The 21,150-nt window shown below is 41.0% G+C and overlaps 2 protein-coding genes across 4 annotated transcripts in view; one reads left to right on the forward strand and one right to left on the reverse strand.

The window, feature by feature from the left end:
* Positions 1-322: 322 nt before the first annotated feature.
* ankrd45 (ankyrin repeat domain 45) lies at positions 323-17,909 on the reverse strand. Of its 2 annotated transcripts, none has more exons than XM_072573442.1 (6): positions 17,805-17,909; positions 14,218-14,537; positions 13,468-13,635; positions 9,597-9,691; positions 9,344-9,482; positions 323-1,284 (listed from the first exon to the last, which is right to left on the reverse strand). In XM_072573442.1, the coding sequence occupies exons 2-6, from the start codon at positions 14,519-14,521 to the stop codon at positions 1,253-1,255; spliced, it is 738 nt and encodes a 245-aa protein (XP_072429543.1). In that variant the 5' UTR covers positions 14,522-14,537; positions 17,805-17,909; the 3' UTR covers positions 323-1,252. The 2 variants fall into 2 exon arrangements, with proteins under 2 accessions (XP_072429543.1, XP_072429542.1); XM_072573441.1 differs by lacking the exon at positions 17,805-17,909 and adding an exon at positions 16,359-16,613.
* A 146-nt stretch (positions 17,910-18,055) lies between these two features.
* Positions 18,056-21,150, forward strand: part of klhl20 (kelch-like family member 20) — a 98,657-nt gene continuing 95,562 nt past the window's right edge. For both annotated transcript variants that reach the window (XM_072573443.1, XM_072573444.1), the window contains exon 1: positions 18,056-18,390. The gene's annotated coding sequence lies outside the window, so the exon portion shown is untranslated. The remainder of the gene's footprint in view (positions 18,391-21,150) is intronic.

Consider the following 21,150-nt stretch of genomic DNA (forward strand, 5'->3'; position numbering starts at 1 on the left):
GTCTATATAGGGACAAGTATTCTGAAAGCTGAGATGCCAGTGACTACAAAATTCAGTGCAAAAAATGACAACTCACAGAAGGCTGTGACATGATTAAAATTAATTTATGTCTGGAAATATTTAGATATAATCAGTTTAAATCTTACTTAGACTTTCCGCTGGAAAGTTTCAATAGTTTTACAAAAATCAACTGTTTTGAAGTATGTTTCTATCATAAGAATGTAATATCTACATTTATCAGTACAGTCTTTAAATTTTATATTTTGTCTACCTATGTCATGACGTCTGATAAAAAGGGCATCAGAATGCTTTGTGTGCCACTTTTCAACATTTATTTTTGTAATACTTTCAAGGTACATCAGTAGTAAACAGGCTGTACAATCCACTGTTAATGTTAATGGGAAGCATATGTTAATCCATTGGTGTTAACATCTTCACCTATTAATGATGGCACTTTAATGGCAACTAGTGTCCATATGAGAGCCACTACTGACAAAAATGGGAGGAGAAAAAAATGCTCTTAAATTTTTAAACCCACGCATTAAAGTATAAAAGTATTGTATACAGAAAGATATGTAGGTGACATATTATTATTGTATTCAAATTGTACATTGCTTTGATCAGAACTTGACTGGAATATTCAAGTTCCAGTCAACCTTGAATATTGTGACAGGTTCAGATTGCTGAGTAATGAAGGAGACATTTAGGAGGTTATTTAAAGAATTTAATCAATACTTGGAATACACTTTGAGTACAAGATTTAGATAAAAATTGAGAAACTATGATGCAATTGGATGCAGCAACAGTAGGGGAAGTGTTAGATTATTCTAGATGGATGCATGACGATAGGCCAAATGGGTTAAGTAACTTGTTATGCTCTAATATTAACCAAGCAGATTTTTCATTCATGCAATCACTTTAGTGAAACTTAATGTCATGTGTGAATGAAATATGAAGGCTACCTTTAATCGCTTTTTTGAAGCATAAAACAATAAGATGGGTACAACTATTAAACATTGGTATGTTTGTGAATACCAACCTTGTTAACATTAACATCAATTAATTGGTCAGGCAATATTTCCTGTAATTTAACTAAATTTTAAAAATTACAGTTTCCACATTAAGCAATCTAATCAAATGCAATAATAACACTGAAACCATAAAGTAGTACAAGTTGAAAAAGTTCTAAAATCTAGTAACTCTGAAATCTTCCATTTTGAGTGTAGTATTAAGCCAACTGTAAAAGATGCCATTATGATTTAGAGGATTTTGAAGGCAGTGGAGCTATAAAATAAATATAAACCATCAGCAGCAGCTTAATTAATTTGATTCCATCTGTTTGTATATTGTAAAGAATTAACTAGTGTCACAGCATTGTTTAGCCACTAAAAGGTACAAGTTAAATACTTTCCCACATCTTTTTCTTTTAATAACTTTAGATCTTCTTACAGTTTTTATTTTACGACTTTCATCTGTAGGAATTATGAATTAAAAATAAAGATGCATTTGCTCCAGAAAACTTAAATGACAAAGTATTTCAAAGTATATTCATGAACCAGTACTAACAGAAATCCATCTATGTTTCAGTAAATATAATATTTACTATGCAGTGATTGATGAAAATGTTGAGGCAGGTCGATAATCATAACATAAAAGTAATATTTGCCTGAGACATCATATTTCTGCTTTGGCTTTAGCACAGTTTGTCATGCAAATAAGTCAAAGAACATTTATAAAAAGTGACATTTCTGAAGCCTGTATTTGAGTATCTGATCTATTATCTTTTAAAAGCACATTTGTTCTCAAAAAATATTTACATGCTTGAGAATCTTCCTCCAACAATTTTCCAGTTTGTTAATCTGTTTCTCAGGAACTATTTTCAATTTCTCCAGTTAAACAACTAAAATAGAGTCAAGTAGCTTTCTAAAATAAATTATCCTGACTAGTTGCCTTTCCTGAAATAACTCCAAAAAGGTGGTCTGATATCATTCTCTTTTGCTAAGGGGATCAAGTGTGGTTAAGGATGTAAAGTGTTGAATAAGGACAAAAACAAGCTTTCCACACATTGTACACAAATTATTACACGATAAACAGGGCCGAATTTATGTAATTTTTCTGGAATAAAGTTTTATGTATCTTTTCCCTGAACCTCTTCCCAAACCCCACCACCTATCACAACAAGAGTAATCAGTCAATTCTGCAGGATGTTTGTCTCGATGATGTTTTAATTGTTCCTAAACAGCACAGAACCCTAGGTTCAAAATGTATGTAATTTTTTGCATGACTCCTCATGCAACTTCTCGAGGGGGGGCTACCTTTTCCATTTAATGAACACCTAATTACAATAACTGAATAATTAAGTTTGGTAGTACACGACTACATATTGCAGAAAAAAAGATACATTTTGTCAAAGCTTCTTGTTTCGCACTCATCAGGACAATTTACAAGATGTGAATGGAAAATGACAATTATAGTGTATTAGAGCTGACCGTGTAGTATTTATTGGTAGATGTGTAGATATGGAGAATGCACCATGATCCAAACCCTACCTATGAAGCTATGGAGTCATACAGCATGGAAACAGACTCTTTGGTCCAACCATGCTGACCAGGTTTCCCAAACTGAACCAGCTCTCTTTACCTGTGTTTGACCCATATCCCTCTAAACCTTTCTTATTCATGTACCTGTCCAAATGTCTCTTAAATGTTGTAACTGTATTTGCAGCTACCACGTCCTTTGGCAGTTCATGCTAGATATGAATCTCCTTCTGTGTGAAAAAGTTGCCTCTCGGGTCACTTTTAAATCCTCCTCCTCTTATCTTAAAAGATCTGCCCCCTAGTTTTGAACTCCACCCTAGGGAAAAGACCTTGGCTAGTCACCTTATCTACACCCTTCATGATCTTATAAACCTCTTTAAGGTTACGCCTTAACTTCCTATGCTATCAGGAAAAAAGACCCAGTCTAACCAGACTCTCCTTATAACTCAAACTCTCTAGTCTCGGTAATATCCTTCTAAGTGACTCTATGACTCTAAATCTTTTCTGCTCTGTTTCAAATTTAATAGCCGGGCAACCAAAACTGTATGCAGTATTCCAAATGTGGCCTCATCACTGTCGTAACATGATATCCCAACTCCTAGACTCAAAGCTCTTACCAATGAAGCCAAGCATGCCTTCTTCACCACCCTGTCTACCTTTGCCACCACTTTCATGGAACGGTGTACCTGAACCCCAAGGTCTTCAATAATACTCTCTACGGCCCAACCATTACTGTGTAAGTCCTGCACTGATTTGTCTTACCAAAATGCAATACTGAGTATATGTGGAAGTTGGGAATAGCAAAGGAGCAGCCACCTCACTGGGGGTTTTCTACAGATCCCTTAATAGCAGTAGGGAAATCAAAGAACTCATAGGCTGGCAGATTTTGGAAAAATGCATATGTGCAGAGTTGCTGTTACGAGTGACTTCAACGTTCCCAATACTGACTGGAACCTCCTTACTGCAGATGGTTTGGATGGAGCCAGTTTTGTTAGGTGTGTTCAGAAGGGTTTCCTTACTCAGTATGTAGACAGGGCCAATGAGGGTAGAGGCCAATTTGGATTTAGTGCTTGGCAATGAGCCAGAACAGATGTCAGATCTCGCAGTGGGAGAACACTTTGGTGAGAGTGACCATAACTGCCTCATATTTGCCATAGCCATGGAGAGGGAAAGGAGCCGTTACCATGGGAAGATATTTAATTGGGGAAAAGGAAATTATGACGCTATTAGACAGGAGTTGGGAAGTACAGATTGGGAGCAATTGTTTCACAGAAAGGGCATAACAGACATGTGGAAACTGTTTAAGGAGTAGTTGTTATGAGTGATGCATAAATTTGTTCCTCTGAGACAGGCAAAAAGGGAGAGATTAAGGAGCCTTGGATGAAGAGAACAGAGGAGCTTTTTGTCAAAAGGAAGAAGGCGGCTTACGTAAGGTGGGGGAAGCAAGGGTCTAGCACAGCTTGAGAGGATTACAGGCTTGCTAGAAAGAAGCTCAGAAAGGACTAAGGAGAGGTAGGAGGGGGGAGAAAAAAGGCTTGGCGGGAAGGATTAGGGTATTTTACTCATATGTGAGGAATAAGAGAATGATCAGGAAGAAGGTAGGGCCGGTCAGGGATAGCGTAGGGAACTTGTGCGTGGTGTCTGAGCAGATAGGGGCAGCCCTAAATGAGTTTTTTGCTTTGGTTTTCACAAAGGAAAGGGACCTTGTTGTGAACGAGAACTTTGAGAAGCTGGGAAATAGGCTTGTACAGATTAAAATTGATGAAGTTGATGTGCTGAAAATGTTGGCGAACACTAAGATTGATAATTCCCAAGGGTCAGCCCAGATTTATCCTAGATTGCTCCGAGAAGCGAGAAAGGAAGTTGCTAAGCCGCTGGCAAAGATCTTTGCTTCCTTACTCTCCACGGGAGTCGTACTGTAGGATTGGAGGGAGCCAAATATTTTTCCTCTTTTCAAGAAGGGTAATAGGGAAATCACTGGCAATTACAGACCAGTCAGTCTTACGTCTGTAATCAGCAAGGTTTTGGAAAGAATTCTGAGGGATAGGATTTATGACTATTTGGAAAAGCATTATGTGATTAAAGGCAGTCAGCGTGGCTTTGTGAGGGGCAGGTCACGCCTCACAAATCTTATTGAGTTCTTTGAGGAGGTGATGAGACAGGTTTTCGAAGGTCAAGCAGTGAATGTGGTATATATGGACTTCATCAAGGCATTTGATAAGGTTCCCACGGTAGACTCATTCATAAAGTCAGGAGGTATGGGATACAAGGAGATTTGGCTGTCTGGATTCAGAATTGGTTGACTGACAGAAGGCAGAAAGTGGTTGTAGAGGGGATGTATTCTGCCTGGAGGTCAGTGGTGAGTGGTGTCCTGCAAGGCTCTGTTCTTGGTCCTCTGCTCTTTGTAGCTTTCATAAATGACTTGGATGAGGAGGTTGAGGGGTGGGTTAGTAAATTTGCAGATGACACAATGGCTGGAGGTACCGTTGATAGTATCGAGGGCTATTGCAGGCTGCAGCACGACAGAGACAGGATGTAGAACTGGGCTGAGAAATGGCAGATGGAGTTCAACCTGGATAAATGCGAAGTGATGCATTTTGGAAGGTCAAACTTGAATGCTGAATATAGAATTAAAGACTGGATTCTTGGCAGTGTGGAGGAACAGTGGGGTCTCGGTGTACAAGTGCATAAATCCCTCAAAGTTGCCACCCAAGTGGATAGGGGGCTGTTATGAAAGCATGTGGTGTTTTGGCTTTCATTAACAGGGGGATCGAGTTTAGGAGCCGCAAGGTTTTGCTGCAGCTCTCCAAAACCCTGGTGAGATCACACTTGGAATATTGTGTCCAGATCTGGTCGCCCGATTATAGGAGAGATATGGAGGCTATGGAGAGGGGGCAAAGAAGGTTTACCAGAATGCTGCCTGGAGTGGAAGGCTTGTCTTACAAAGAGAGGTTGACTAAGCTCAGACTGTTCTCTCTGGAGAGAAGGAGGAAGAGAGGTGACCTGATCGAGGCATAAAAGATAATGAGAGGCATGGATAGAGTCAATAGCCAGAGACTTTTCCCAAGGGCAGGACTGATTTTCATGAGGGGGTCGTAGTTTTAAGGTGTTAGGAAAAAGGTATAGAGGAGACGTTAGAGGTAGGTTCTTTACACCAAAAATTATGAATGCATGGAATGCACTGCCAGTGGTGGTGGTGGAAGCAGAGTCATTAGGGACATTTAAGCAATTGCTGGATATGCTCATGGACAGCAGTGAATTGAGGGTTGTGTAGGTCAGGTTATTTTATTTGAGGTTAGGAATAATCCTTGGCACAACATGGTGGCCCGAAGGGCCTGTTCTGTGCTGTACTTTACTATGTTCTCTTTGATTTCATCTATCGTATATTTATTCCATGTGCTAGAAAACATTTATTTCTCAAACAATAATGTCAAAAATAGGTTAACTATCATTTATATTACTGCTGTTCATGGGACTGTACTATGCACAAATTAGTTGTGTTTGTACGACATAACAATGACAGTTCAAAAATGCTTTGCAATATCTTGTGAACACAAAATGCACTGTAGAGATGCAAATAATTTCCATAATTTCAATCTTAATTCCTTTTTACAGAAATGAATCTCAATCCCAAGAAACTTTCTGAGAACAGTATCTTTGTTCTATATGTAGGTTGGACAGTGAAAACCTTTTTCCTCAGATGGCAATGTCTAGCATGAGGGGATATAGCTTTCAATTGAGGGGTGATAAATATAGGACAGATGTCAGAGGTAGTTTCTTTACTCAGAGTACTAGGGGCTTGGAACACATTGCCTGCAACAGTAGTAGACTCGCCAACTTTAAGGGCATTTAAATGGTCATTGTCTAGGCATATGGACGAGAATGGAATAGTGTACGTTAGATGGGCTTCAGATTGATTTCATAGGTTGGCGCAACATCAAGGGCTGAAGGGCCTGTTCTATGCTGTAATGTTCTATGTTCTAAATACATTTATTACTTAAAGATACTTAACAACAAAATGGGAACATATAAATAAAAAAATTATCGAATAAATGACCAGACTGTTTCAAAAGGAGTAACATTTACTTGATCAATTGCAAAATTGTTTGAACAGTGACACTACCAATTGGCTGTAGAAGCAAGATGTACTTAAAATTCCTAAATGTTTTTGATCCATTACAACATTAAAGGTTACTGGATGTAAGTTCTGAGAAGATTTGTAGCTCAGGTTGAGGTTCTGGATATAAGTTTGCTCACTTACTGGATGTAAGGTTTTTTTTCAGACGTTTTGTCACCATACTAGGCAACATCATTAGTGAGCCTCCGGTGAAGCAGTGGTGTTAGTGACCTGCTTTCTATTTCTGTGTTTAGGTTTCCTTGGGTTGGTGATGTCATTTCCTACGGTGATGTTATTTCCTGTTCTTTTTCTCAGAGGGTGGTAAATGGGGTCCAAGTCAATGTGTTTGTTGATAGAGTTCCAGTTGGAATGCCACGATTCTAGGATTTCTAGTGTGTAGGTTTGCTCGCTGAGCTGTAGGTTTGATATCCAAACGTTTCATTACCTGGCTAGGTAACATCATCAGTGGCAACCTCCAAGTGAAGTGAAGCTGTTGTCTCCTGCTTTCTATTTATATCTTTCTCCTGGATGGGGTTCCTGGGATTTGTGGTGATGTCATTTCCTGTTTGTTTTCTGAGGGGTTGATAGATGGCATCTAGATCTATGTGTTTGTTTATGGCGTTGTGGTTGGAGTGCAAGGCCTCTAGGAATTCTCTGGCAGACTTTGCTGAGCCTGTCCCAGTATAGATGTGTTGTCCCAGTCGAAATGGTGGTTTTTTTCATCCGTGTGTAGGGCTATGAGGGAGAGAGGGTCGTGTCTTTTTGTGGTCGTGTTTGTGGCAGTCCTTGCATGGAATTTTATAGATGACGTTGGTTTTGTCCATGGGTTATACTGGGTCTTTTAAGTTTGTTAGTTTTTGTTTGAGAATGTTGATGGGTTTGTGTGCTACTAGGATTTCTCATGTGTGTCTCTCTCCTAGGATACATATGTTGTCCCAGTCGAAGTGGTGTCCTTCCTCATCTGTACGTAAGAATACTAGTGAGAGTGGGCCATGGCTAATTGATGTTCATGTATCCTGGTGGCTAGTTTTCTGCCTGTTTGTCCAATGTAGTGTTTGTTACAGTTCTTGCAAGGTATTTTGTAAATGACATTAGTTTTGCTTGTTGTCTGTATAGGGTCTTCCAAGTTCATTAGCTGCTGCTATACTGTGTTGGTGGGTTTGTGGGCTACCATGATGCCAAAAGGTCTGAGTAGTCTGGAGGTCATTTCCAAGATGTGTTTTATGTAGGGGAGAGTGGTTAGGGTGTCTGGACACGTTTTGTCTGCTTGTTTGGATTTGTTGCCGAGAAATCAGCAGACTGTGTTCATTGGGTATCTGTTCTTTTTAAATACATTGTATAGGTGATTTTCCTCTGCTCTTCGTAGTTCCTCTGTGCTGCAGTGTGTTATGGCTCATTGAAATAATGTTCTAATGCAGCTTTGTTTGGACAAACAGGCAGAAAACTAGCCACCAGGATACATGAACATCAACTAGCCACAAAAAGACATGACCCACTCTCACGAGTATCCTTACATACAGATGAGAAAGGTCACCACTTCGACTGGGACAACACATCTATCCTAGGACAAGCTAAACAGAGACACATACAAGAATTCCTAAAGCACTGCATTCCAACCAGAACTCTACCAGCAAACACATCGACTTGGACCCATTTACCACCTTCTGAGAAAAAACAGGACATGACATCACCACAGGAAATGACATCACCAACCCAAAGAAATCTAAAAACACATCAATGGAAAGTGGGTCACTTACACCAGTGCTTCACCAGAGGCTTACCTAGTATGGTGATGAAACATCTGAAAGTGAACCTTACATCCAATAAGTGAGCAAACTTACATTCAGAACCTCAACCTGAGCTGCAAATCTTCTCAGAACTCATTTGAGGTTACTTTTTAATCAAAGGCAATGAGCTTGAAATTGTTTTTGAAGTGAAGAAGAATGGTGGTTGTTTGAAGAAGGAAAACAAAATTATTATGAATCCCTCCACTGGATTATAACCTATCACTATGATACTCAAAAATGTTGGGATCTCTCCTGATGCAATTTATATGAACACAATTAAAAACTTTTCCTTTACATAAGTAGTGAAATAAGATGCCAAAAAGTGACCTACATCAATGACTTGGAATTCATCAAAGAAAAATCTAATATAATAGATGGTAAAGTGGGTAATCAAAAAAATATGAAACTGAATGGCCAAGTGGTTGAAAATGTCTAAGTCTCTTTTGTGACCTAGTGAATATTTGGAATAGAATTTAAAAGCAGCTCCAGCTTTAATTTCTGGAGCTTAGAATTTCATGATTAAGTAAAAAATGTGTAAAAGTGGACGGGGTGGCTAATATTAATGAATGTAAGGGTGTGACAAAAAAAAAACGCAGTTTTCTCCTTCGAGTAATGAGAAGGCTGGTGGCAATGGTCTGATGTTTCAGTGTGTTGGATCACCACACCATCTTGCACAGAATGATTTATATTGTTAACCTGGTTTTGCACTTCTGAAGCACTATTAAAGTTTTAAAATATGAAAACCTGGCAAAGTCATCCCTATTAAATTTTGTTTATGCCTATTTTTACTTCATTACCTTTGGTAAAAGCTTGTGACTAACATGAAAGCAATGCATCAGTTACATGGACGGTTAAAATCTACCAACTTCAGGATTTCACCGTGGATTTGTGTTTATACTCACATGATGTTCTAAGTTTGACAATGAATGGTTCCAGAGTCATCTCCAAATTTTTCTTTTGCTCTTCAAAATCCTGTGTTGTAGCATTCTGTACTGAATTCAGCCATTCAGATTTTGCACGGCAAGCATTTGTAAAAGCAGTCTAAAAGATGACAAAAACCTTTTGAACAACAAATACCCAATGGATATTAACTCTACAACAAAGAAACAGACAGAGAGCAGTGCACCACTCTGACCCAAGAACGATAGGGCTTACCTTATCTTGCTTTGACAGCTTGCCCTGTGACTTTTCAAGATCAGCAACAGTTTCCTGAATGTTAGTAATAAACAGCTCTAAAATCAGTCTGGCCTCTGCAGTTAAAAAGTGAAAAACAAAACTGCGTGATTCTTCTTGCAATATCTTGTTCACCTAAACAAATTTAACAGCATTGTGTAATTTGTGCAATGTAATAATTCATACCAGAGAATAACATGGCCATATGTAGTATCACAAAGTATCAATGTACAGGTGAATTCATATGATGGTGGAGGTAGCGGGGATGGAGAAATACAAAAGAAGGGAGAAGGAATATTAGTCACTACTCTTTACTATCATTCATCTCTAACCAGAAGCCTATATCAAACACTGGGAAGGGACCTATAATCATTAATCCTAGTTTTGTGCGTTATTACGGGAACACTAGTATAAATGAAACACAGAAAGCATTTTAATTTAGATGGAGATGTGATACAGTGGTAATGTCAGTGGAACAATTAATTCTGAGACCGATGCTAATATTCCAGGAACATGTCAGCTGGTGGAATTAAAACATGCAGCGTGCATGGAGGAGTATTAATTCATTAACCAAGGTATGACAATGTTTGTCAGTGTTTGACTTGGTGCCATGAGATTTAATGGTGTCCAGAGTTAATTTTGAAGACTCCAAAAGCAACACCCATAAGACCACCTCTGCTGGATCTGTCCTGGCCATCCAGTGATAGTGGTGTCCACTCATTGTCTGTAAGGTATGATTCTGTGGTGTATGACTATGTCAGGCTGTTGCTTGACTCGTCTATGATGTAGCTCTGCCATTTTGGGCACTTGCCTCCAGATGTGATGAAAGAAGGCTTGGCAGAGTTGATAGGGCTGTGTTTGCCATTGTTATTTCTCATGCCTACATCAATTATTCTGTTCCATTTCTTTTTTGAGATTTTCCAGTAATGAGAGTAATAGAGTTACAGAGATGTACAGCACGGAAGCAGACCCTTCTGTCCAACTCGACCAGTTATCCCAACCCAATCTAGTCCCACCTGCCAGAATCTGGCCCATATCCCTCTAAACCTTTCGTATTCATATACCCATCCAGATGCCTTTTAAATGTTGCAATCGTACTAGCCTCCACCACTTCCTCTGGCAGCTCATTCCATACCCTTACCACCCTCTGCATGGAAAAGTTGCCCCTTAGGTCTCTTTTATATCTTTTCCTCTCACCCTAAAGCTATGCCCTCTAGTTCTGGATTCCCCCACCCCAGGGAAGAGACTTTGCCTATTTATCCCATCCATGACCCTAATGATTTTATAAACCTCTATAAGGTCACCCCTCAGTCTCTGAAGCTCCAGGGAAAATAGCCCCAGCCTGTTCAGCCTCTTCCCATAGCTCAAATCGTCCAAACCTGGCAACGTCCTTGGCAATCTTTTCTGAACCCTTTCAAGTTTCACAACATCTTTCCGATAGGAAAGAAACCATAATTGCATGCAATATTCCAAAAGTGGCCTAATCAATGCCCTGTACAGCCGCAACATGACCTCCCAACTCCTGTACTCAATACTCTGAATAATAAAGGCAAGCATACCAAACCCCGTCTTCACTATCCTATCTACCTGCAACTCCACTTTCAAGAAGCTATGAACCTGCACTCCAAGGTCTATTTGTTCAGCAACACTCCCTAGGACCTTACCATTAAGTGTATAAGTCCTGCTCAGATTTGCTTTCCCAAAATGCAGCAACTCACATTTATCTAAATTAAACTCCATCTGCCACTTCTCAGCCCATTGGCCCATCTGATCTAGATCCCATTGTAATCTGAGGTAACCTTCTTCACTGTACACTGACGCAATTTTGGTGTCATCTGCAAATGTACTAACTATACATCTTCTGCTCACATCCAAATCATTTATATAAATGACAAAAAGTAGTGGACCCAGCACCGATCCTTGTGGCACTCCACTGGTCACAGGCCTCCAGTCTGAAAAACAACCCTCCACCACCATCCTCTGTTTTCTACCTTCCAACCAGTTCTGTATCCAAATGGCGAGTTCTCCCTGTATTCCATAAGATCTAATCTTGCTAACCAGTCTCCCATGGGGAACCTTGCCGAACACCTTACTCAAGTCCATTTAGATTATGTCCACCGCTCTGCCCTCATCAATCCTCTTTGTTACTTCCTCAAAAAACTCAATCAAGTTAGTGAGACATGATTTCCCACGCACAATGCCATGTTGACTATCCCTAATCAGTCCTTGCCTTTCCAAATACATGTATATCTGTCCCTCAGGATTCCCTCCAACAACTTGCCCACCACCGACGTCAGGCTCACTAGCCTATAGTTCTCTGGCTTGTCCTTATCACTCTTCTTAAACAGTGGCACCATGTTAGCCAACCTCCAGTCTTCTGGTACCTCACCTGTGATTATCGATGATACAAATATCTCAGTAAGAGGCCCATCAATAATTTCCCTAGCTTCCCACAGAGTTCTAGGGTACAACTGATCAGTTCCTGGGGATTTATCCATCTTTATGCGTTTCAAGACACCCAGTACTTCCTCCTCTGTAATATGGACATTTTTCAAGATGTCACCATCTATTTCCCTACATTCTACATCTTCCTTGTCCTTTTCCACACAAACTCTTATGCAAAATACTCATTTAGTATCTCCCCATCTTGTGTGGTTCCACACAAAGGCAACCTTGCTGATCTTTGAGGTGCCCTATTCTCTCCCAGTTACCCCTTTGTCCTTAATGTATTTGTAAAAGCCCTTTGGATTCTCCTTAAGTCTATTTGCCAAAGCTATCCCATGTCGCGTTTTTGCCCTCCTGATTTCTCTTAAGTATACTCCTACTGCCTTTATCATGAGTGATTCCATCTATCTTATCTATACCTGATATATGCTTCCTTCGTTTTTTAACCAAACCCTCAATTTATTTTCTCATCCAGCATTCTCTACACCTACCAGCCTTTCCTTTCATCCTAACAGGAATATACTGTCTCTGGACTCTTTTTATCTCATTTTTGAAGGCTTCACATTTTCCAGCCTTCCCTTTACCTACTAACATCTGCCCCAATCAGCTCTTTCCTAATACCCTCAAAATTAGCCTTCCTCCAATTTAGAACTTCAAAATTCAGAACTTTTAGATCTGGTATATCCCTTTCCATCATTATTTTAAAATGAATAGAAGTATGGTCGCTGGCCCCGAAGTGCTCCCCCACTGACACCTCAATCACCTGCCCTGCCTTTTTTCCCAAGATGAGGTCAAGTTTTGCACCTTCTCTAGTCAGTACATCCACATACTGAAACAGAAAATTTTCTTGTACCCACTTAACAAATTCCTCTCCACTATGGCAGTCCCAGTGTATGTTTGGAAAGTTTAAATCCCCTACCATAGCTACTCTATTATTCTTACAGATAACTGAGACCTCCTTACAAATTGCTATAAATGAGTGCTTACAAAGCCATTTCAGAAAGCCGTTAAGAATCACCCATATTGCAGTGGATCTGGAGTCACATGTAGGCCAGACCAGATACAAATGGCAGTTTCCTTCCCTAAAGGGTATTTATAAACCAGATGAGATTTCCAACAGTTGGCACTGGTTTGATTTTTAATTCAAGATCTTTATTCAAGTTCTACCATCTGCTATGGTGGGATTTGAACCCATGTCCCCAGAATATTACCAAGGTTCCTGGATTAACCACTAGGTGTCACCTGCCTGTTAGAAATATAGAAAAGATTTACTTGAAGCAAAACAGTAATGGCATATTATCCAGTGGGATCCATCAAATTTTAATATTTTAACGTTCCATGAAATGCACAAAACTATAAATAACTGAGGAGTATTGTAAAATAATGAAACAATCTCGTATTTTCTCACCTGCCCAATCTAAAAACTCTATGCAGTCACCGTTCGAATATCGATTAGCTATGTCTCGTGCCTTTTCACCTCTAAAGTTGGTTTCTTGAACTTTGGCACCAAAGCCCACCAAAGTTTTTAGGCTGTCTATTTTCCCCCAGGCAGCGGCGCAATGTAAGGGAGTGTAACCTGCAAAAGGGGAACAAAATTGCAAACATAAGGTTGTAAAATAGACAGGCAAGAGGCTGGAAGAACACAGCAAGCCAGGCAGTATTAGGAGGTGGTGAAGTCGATGTTTTGGGTGTAACCCTTCTTCAGGACCCTTCTTCTCCTGCCTAGCTTGCAGTATTCTTCCAGCCTCCTGCTTGTCTATTTTGGATTCCAGCATGTGCAGTTTTTTTTTGTTTCTAACATAAGGTTGTAAGACAGCCAGTAATCTAGGCAATTACGGGTGACACGGTTCAACAGATTCTGATGTTGTGTTTATTCTACCCTTATCATATATTTACCCTTTCGACAGGACAGACAAAAAAATTGACAGATCCCAGTTTAAATGAACTGGTCCATGTGTATTATGGAGCGTTTTTGTCCTTTGCATTCTCACTGGATGAGAACTCTCATTTAATACAGGACCTGTATGTATCATTTATTACTATTGTATAAATTCAGTAACCTAATTAAACTGCAATTCAACCAAAGAAAGAAGTTTATTACTGCAAAAGAATTTATTTCAGCAACTACAAATATGGAGAAACCAGTAGAAGGAAGTACCTCTATTGGTTTTCTCATTGACATTTGCTCCTCGTGTCACCAACTCATTAATAACTTCATGATGTCCCAACATAGAGGCTGCAAAGAGAGCATTTCGTCCGAAGTCATCACATATATTTAGCCATCTGTTTGCTATCTCGAGGGTTGGATCATCCACAAGTTCAAAACACTTGCGTAAGCTCTCAGTATCTCCTGTTAGCACACTGGTCAGAAAGTTGTTTTTATTTTCAAGCTCAAGATCTTCAGTACTTGATGTGTCATCATTGCTAGGCTCTGTTACTTCTTTTTCACTATCTGGATCCATTTTTAATATTTTTTACCTAACAATATAACAATAGTTTAAAAATACATTATATATGTTATCTGTTAATCAAAGAACAATTAATCAACATTAATATTATTCAAGAAAACCAATCACCCCCAACTATGCCAGCTTCTGATACATATCAAGGTATTAGCAGTAGCTCAGTGGTCGCACTCCCCTCCCAGTCAACAAAGCATACAGTCAAGTTCCACGCCAAAACAATTAGCACAAATTCTGGACTGATACTCCAGTACTGCACTAAGGATTATTGCAGTCAAAGGAGCCATTTTTCAGATGAAACTTAAACCTCTTCCTTCTGTCTTACCTCTCAAGTGGATGTAAAAAAATCCTGTGACATTATTGTAAAGACAAGTAGGGAGCATTCCCTCTAATGTTCTAGCTCACTTTTTCCCCTGAACTAAAACAAATTGTCACTGAATGAAAACAAACAATTATTGTGTTTGTGGGCCTGTGTTGCAGAAATTGGCTACTGGGGTTGCCTTATGACAACTTTACTATAATGATATTCAGGCTAATGACAGCAAAACTCAGGAAAAACTGCCATTAGTCCTATAAAATTGACAGCAACTTCTGAGTCCAAATATAGAAGTGTAGAAATTCAGAAGCCGCTGTGTCTTCTTCAGAGGATGCACTTTTAAGATAGCACAGACTGCAAGCAATGGGCAATCTTACAAATTGGCAAGAACTTCTATTCTTAGTTTTGTGATAAAAGTCTTTTAAATGTTTTACTTTGTTGAATTTTTCAGTGCTAAATGGTGGTCGTGAAAAGCTAATTTTATATTAATGGAGAAGTTTGACATTTCACTGTGATAAATTCTTTATTTTAATAATTTTAAAACTTTCCGTGAGATTTTATCTCAAAGGGACACTGATTTGCATTTATGTCGTGCCCATTTGCTCCTCAAGCTACTCTGATGCACTTTTCAGTCCTTGACGTACTTTTTAATGTGTAGCTAGTTCTGTAATGTAAGAAACGTGACAGCCAATTTACAAACAACAAATTCCCAAAAGCAGTAATGCAATTAAGGCTAGATAATGTATTTTTGTGATGTTGACTGGGCGGGGGCGTTAAATATTGCCCAGTATATTGGAGATAACCTTCCAAAATAGTGCCGTGAGATATTTTACTCAAGAAAGCAGATTAAACCTCGGTTTAATTTGTTATCCGGAAGGAAGATCCCTCTGACGGTGCAAGGCTGCCTCAGCCCTGCAGTGGAGTGCCAGTCAAAACTTTTATACCAAAACCATGCATGATGTAAAACTTGAGTCCATAACTTTTTAACTCAAGACGCAAAAAATGTTACCAGCTGGCACCAATCCGATGGTAAAAATCTATTTCACCAGGGCTCTTATGGTGCCAGGATATGATCCCTACCTCAGACCGAGGTGGCACAGGTTCAAGTCCCATCTGCTCCGAAGGTGTATAGTAACATCTCCGAACAGGTTGGTTAGGAAAACTCGCCGCAAATAAAACTGAACAATATTAAGTACTTTTAATTTCCTGGATTGCGGTGTGAGAGTATTTAATTGGCCGCTATCTGCTTGCAGACAGAACTGCTGCTGTAAGCCAAGAGTTCAACCGCTAGACTTGGCACCAGATTTAAAGTCTCATCAAAAACAATCCACAAGGATCACTACATCGTTAAGGAGGTAGTTTTGTTTTCTTGAACACAATTGCTTCACTGACGACCACAAAATTTGGTCCAATTTGTACCAACTTTTAAATGGCTGTAAAACACTTAGCGATTTCCTGAGGACTAAAGGGGCACGACATAAACGCAAGCGACCCTCCCCCAAAGATACAAAACGAACTGACCCAGTTTCCTGTGGAAATGCAATCCAGGCGCTCATTTTAAAACAAAACCGGTTCTGTGCATACAGAGATCTCCCCAAACCACATTTCGAGTGACAGGTTTTCCTCAAAGAATGTTTATATCATCCGTCCTCTCAAATCAAAGTATCGCATTTTCATTTTAGTTTATGTTCTTTCAAATGGATCTTGCGTTAACTTTTTCCCTGCAAAGTAACTGCGGTCAGTGGCTCGCCTCAGCCGTCTCCATAGCAACGGGAGCCTCTGTGCAGCACTAATCAAGATCCCCCGCGCACCATGCCTGGTGTAACGCCAATCCAGGTCTGGAGAGCTTGGATTTCGCTACGCAGTTCCGACTCCTGTCCCAGTGGCGACAAACATAACGGTCATTACAGAAAATATAGACGTTAGTTAGGATCAATTTATTTACAAATAAAACAAAATAATATGATCGAAACAATATAAAATCTGTGTGAAAATATCATGCACCCCGGGAGCGTTTCTGCATTGGTATGGGAATTGCTCCATCTCAGCTTACTGCCATCTACATTTCTTCAAAGGAAAAAAAACATGCTTATAATTCAATGTCTGTCCCAAGTCAATAAAATGTCTCTTCTCATGCTTGTTTCTGTTCTTCTGCAATCCCTAGATCTACTCAAAACGAAGGTTTTGCGCCCGCCTGGGTGTCAGCACCAGACCAATGTAGAAGTGCAACATGCATTCATTTTGACACTTTAAAGCGGAAAAGGTCTTTTGACTCTATACAAGGAAATAGAGAGGCAGAGCCAAACAAGGATTTCGTAGAGGTGAAAGGGGTTGAGTTCGTTCAGAAAAAAAAAACAAAGTGCTGGTAGCATCTGTGGAAGGAGAAACAAAGTTCTGATGAAGAGTCCATAGACTTGAACCATCAACTCTGCTTTCTTCCCATAGATGCTGCCGGACCTGAGTCTTTCCAGCAATTTCTGTTTTTGTTTCAGACCTTCAGTATCCACAGTTTTTGTTCTGCAAACGTTAGAAACCGTTTCTTGCTTATAAAACACAAAATGGTAATCTGTGGAGGGATATCAGTATTAACGTTTCGGGCCGAGTGACCCTTCCTCATCTCTTTCCGATTTACAGGATCCGCAGTTCTTCCAGTTTGTATATGGTAATTCTTATAAGGAAGATAGATCTAAAGTGAGTGTTAATGGTAGGAAAGGTCAGCTTTTGCAGAAATTTCCTCTTGTTTCAAAATCCGGAGATTGTTTTTTAATGCAGGAGAGGAATCTGTGATTGAATATATATGCCGAATGGTAAGGTAAAACGAAGGAGATGCAGAAGAGGTCAGAAATAAGACAGAATTATGAACAAGAGACATATTGGACTCGAAATGTTCACTTTAGTCTCGCTCCACACAGACACCGACAGTACAGCTGAGATTCTCCAACATTTTTTATAGTTGATGCAGATTACCAGCATGCACAGTATTTTGCTTTGCAGTAACAGGACTGGTTGTGTTAAGAAGGATAATTTCCTCCTCCACCCGCTTTGGCACAGGAAGCGCTGATGATGGAGAATGGAAGGATGGGTGCTTGCATCTGGGCGGAGAGACTTGTCGCGCAGACGCAGTTGCTTGTTGGTGGGGATGAAGTAGCGCGCAGGCGCCGTCGTGTTGGTGGTCGGAGGGGGGGTGAAGAGCGCGCAGGCGCACTAGGACTAATCAGTGGCAGTTGACGCGCAGGTGCACCAGGAGCCAGCGGATGAGGGGTTGCCAGCTCCATCGGCTGATGGACCCGGTCACTCGTGGCTGAAATGCTCAGCGCCTATGCGCTGTCAATCTTCGCGGCAGTTTGGCCTTCGTATTGTGGTGTGACGGCGACGGTGTGTCAGTCGCTCGGTGTGTGTGATCTGTGGAGCGGGGACCGGATCGGCGGGGAAGATATTGTAGTTACACTCCGTCCTCCTTCCACCCCAACCCCACCGAGGCTGCGCAGATGAGGTGCGCGGTGGCTTTGTGAAGTTTTGTGGATCAGGAAAAAAAAAGGCAAAAAGAGAGCAGGTATACACTGATTGTCCAGTGCAAGAAACTTACAGAGCTGGCTTTACTGACTTCACATCGTGTTTTCATTAATTGATGCTGCTAATACTAGCTTCCTGCACTCCACACTGTGTGGATTCATGTTAAATGAAGGCTGGTCAATTGTATGTCAGGGATTAGGTTTCTCATTGAATACCAGATTATCCCTGGGTATATTGATGGGTATTGCTGGCTGAAGCAAATGATCCTTGTCAAACAAATACATTAGCTGTTATTGTTGTCCTCCAGTGTGAGGCGATCAGTAATACTGCACCAACAAAACACAAACTGTTGGAGAAACTTAGCAGGTCTAGTAGCATCTGTGAGCAGAAATAGCATTAATGCTTTGAGTCTGGTATGACTCCTCTGCATACTGGATTTGAAATGTTAACTATGTGTTCCTAACCATGATGCTGCTAGACCTGCTTTCAGTATTGTGTTTGCTTCAGGTTTACAGAATCTGTAGTATTTTTGCTTTTATTCAAGTTGTACTGGGCTGTTTGCTTTGGATTTCTAGGAATAGAGAGAAAACTTGTGTGTTGAGTATATTCACAACTTACTGCAATAATCATCAGTATTAATGTGTAATTAAACAGCAAACACTGGAAGTACTCAAAGTCTGACACTCTGGAGAAGAAAATGTATGTATGCTTCATATTGATGAATTGTCATCAGAATGAGGAAAGATTAGGGAGGTTTAATGTAAGTACTAAGTCGGTCCAAGCAGGGAAGGGAGGAAAAGAAATAAAGGAAAAGTCTGTGAAAGGATGGCAAACAGTAGAGATGAAGTGACAAAAGAGAGAATGGCACAATATGCAAGGGAATTTACAGATGGAACACATTTAAAAACATTGTGATGTAAATGAAAAATACAGAACCTTTATTATAGTTTTCAATCAAAAGAAAAGCACAAAAATGAGCCTGAGTTTATGATTTGAATTGTTGAATTCAATACTGAGTTCAGAAGAGTGTAATGCACTTGATTGATAATGATGAACTGTGGAAAAGTTAGGACTGCAGATGCTGGAAATTAGAGTCTAGATTAGAGTGGTGTTGGAAAAGCACAGCAGGTCAGGCAGCATCTGGGGAGCAGGAGAATCGATGTTTTGGGCAAAAACCCTTTATCAGGAATGAAGGCAGGGAGCTTCCGGGGTGTAGAGATAAATGGGAGTGGAACTGGAGAGAAGGTAGCAAAGAGTGGATGGGGGTGGGGATGAAGGTGATTGGTCAGAGAGGAGGGTGGAGCGGATAGGTGGGAAGGAAGATTGGCAGATAGGATAGGTAATGAGGATGGTGCTGTGCTGGAAGCTTGGAACTGGGGTAAGGTGGGGGAAGGGGAATGAGGAAACTAGTGAAGTCCACATTGATGCCCTGGGGTTGAAGTGTTCTGTGGCAGAAGATGAGGCGTTCTTCCTCCCAAGGAATCAGTTAGTGAGGGAGTGGCGGTGGAGGAGGCCCAGGATTCGCTTGCCCTTGGCAAAGTGGGAGGAGGAGTGAAATATTGGGCCACGGGGTGGTGAGGATGATTGGTGTGGGTGTCCTGGAGATGTTCCCTAAAGAGAAGGCGTACAGTCTCCCCATTGTAGAGGAGACTGCATTGCGAGCAACGGACACAATAAATGACATTGGTGGACGTGCAGTTGAAACTTTGGATACGAAAGGCTCCTTTTGGGGCCTTGGATGGAGGTGAGAGGAGAGGTGTGGACGCAGGTCTTGCAATTCCTGCAGTGGCAGGGGAAGGTGCTAAGAGGGGATGGTGGGTTGTTGGGCGGCGTGGACCTGACCAGGTAGTCACGGAGGGAACGGTCTTTGCGGAAAGGGGTGGGGAGGGAAATATATCCCTGGTAGAGGGATCAGGTTTGGAGGTGGCGGAAATGTCAGTGGATGATGTGGTTTATGTAAAGGTTTGTAAGGTGAAGATTAGGACCGGGGGGTTCTGTCCTTGTTACAGTTGGAAGGGTGGGATTTGAGGGCAGAGATGTGGAATGTGGATGAGATGCATTGGAGGACATCTTTAACCACATGGGAAGGGAATTTGCGGTCTTTAAAGAAGGAGTCCGTCTGGTGTGTTCTGTGGTGGAACTGGTCCTCCTCGGACCAGATAAGGCGGAGACGGAGGAATTGATAATACGGGATAGCATTTTTGCAGGAGGTAGGTTGGGAAGAGGTGTAATCCAGGTAGCTGTGGGAGTCGGTGGGTTTGTAAAATGTGAGTGTCAAGTCAGTCATCATTGACAGAGATGGAGAGGTCCAGGAAGGGGAGGGAGGTGTCAGAGATGGTCCAGATGAATTTAAGGTTGGAGTGGAATGTGTTGTTGAGGTTGGGCTGCTCATCAACTTCCTCACGGGAGCACAAGGTGGCGTCGATGCAGTCATCAATGTAACGGAGGAAGAGGTGGGGAGTGGTGCCGGTGTAATTATGGAAGATGACTGTTCTATGTAGCCAACAAAGAGACAGGCATAGCTGGGGCCCATGCGGGTGCCCATGGCTACCCCTTTCATCTGGAGGAAGTGGGAGGATTCAAAGGAGAAATTGTTAAGGGTAAGGACCAGTTCAGCCAAATGAATGAGAACATCGGTGGAAGGGTACTGTTGGGGATGTCGGGAGAGGAAGGAACGGAGGGCTTGGAAGTCCTGGTCATTCCGGATGGAGGTGTAGAGGGATTGGATGTCCATGGTGAAGATGAGGCATTGGGGGCCTGGGAAATGGAAGTCGTGGAGGACATGGGTGGTGTCTTCAAC

The sequence above is a fragment of the Chiloscyllium punctatum genome, chromosome 7 (genome assembly GCF_047496795.1).
Source record: "Chiloscyllium punctatum isolate Juve2018m chromosome 7, sChiPun1.3, whole genome shotgun sequence".
NCBI lineage: Eukaryota > Metazoa > Chordata > Chondrichthyes > Orectolobiformes > Hemiscylliidae > Chiloscyllium > Chiloscyllium punctatum.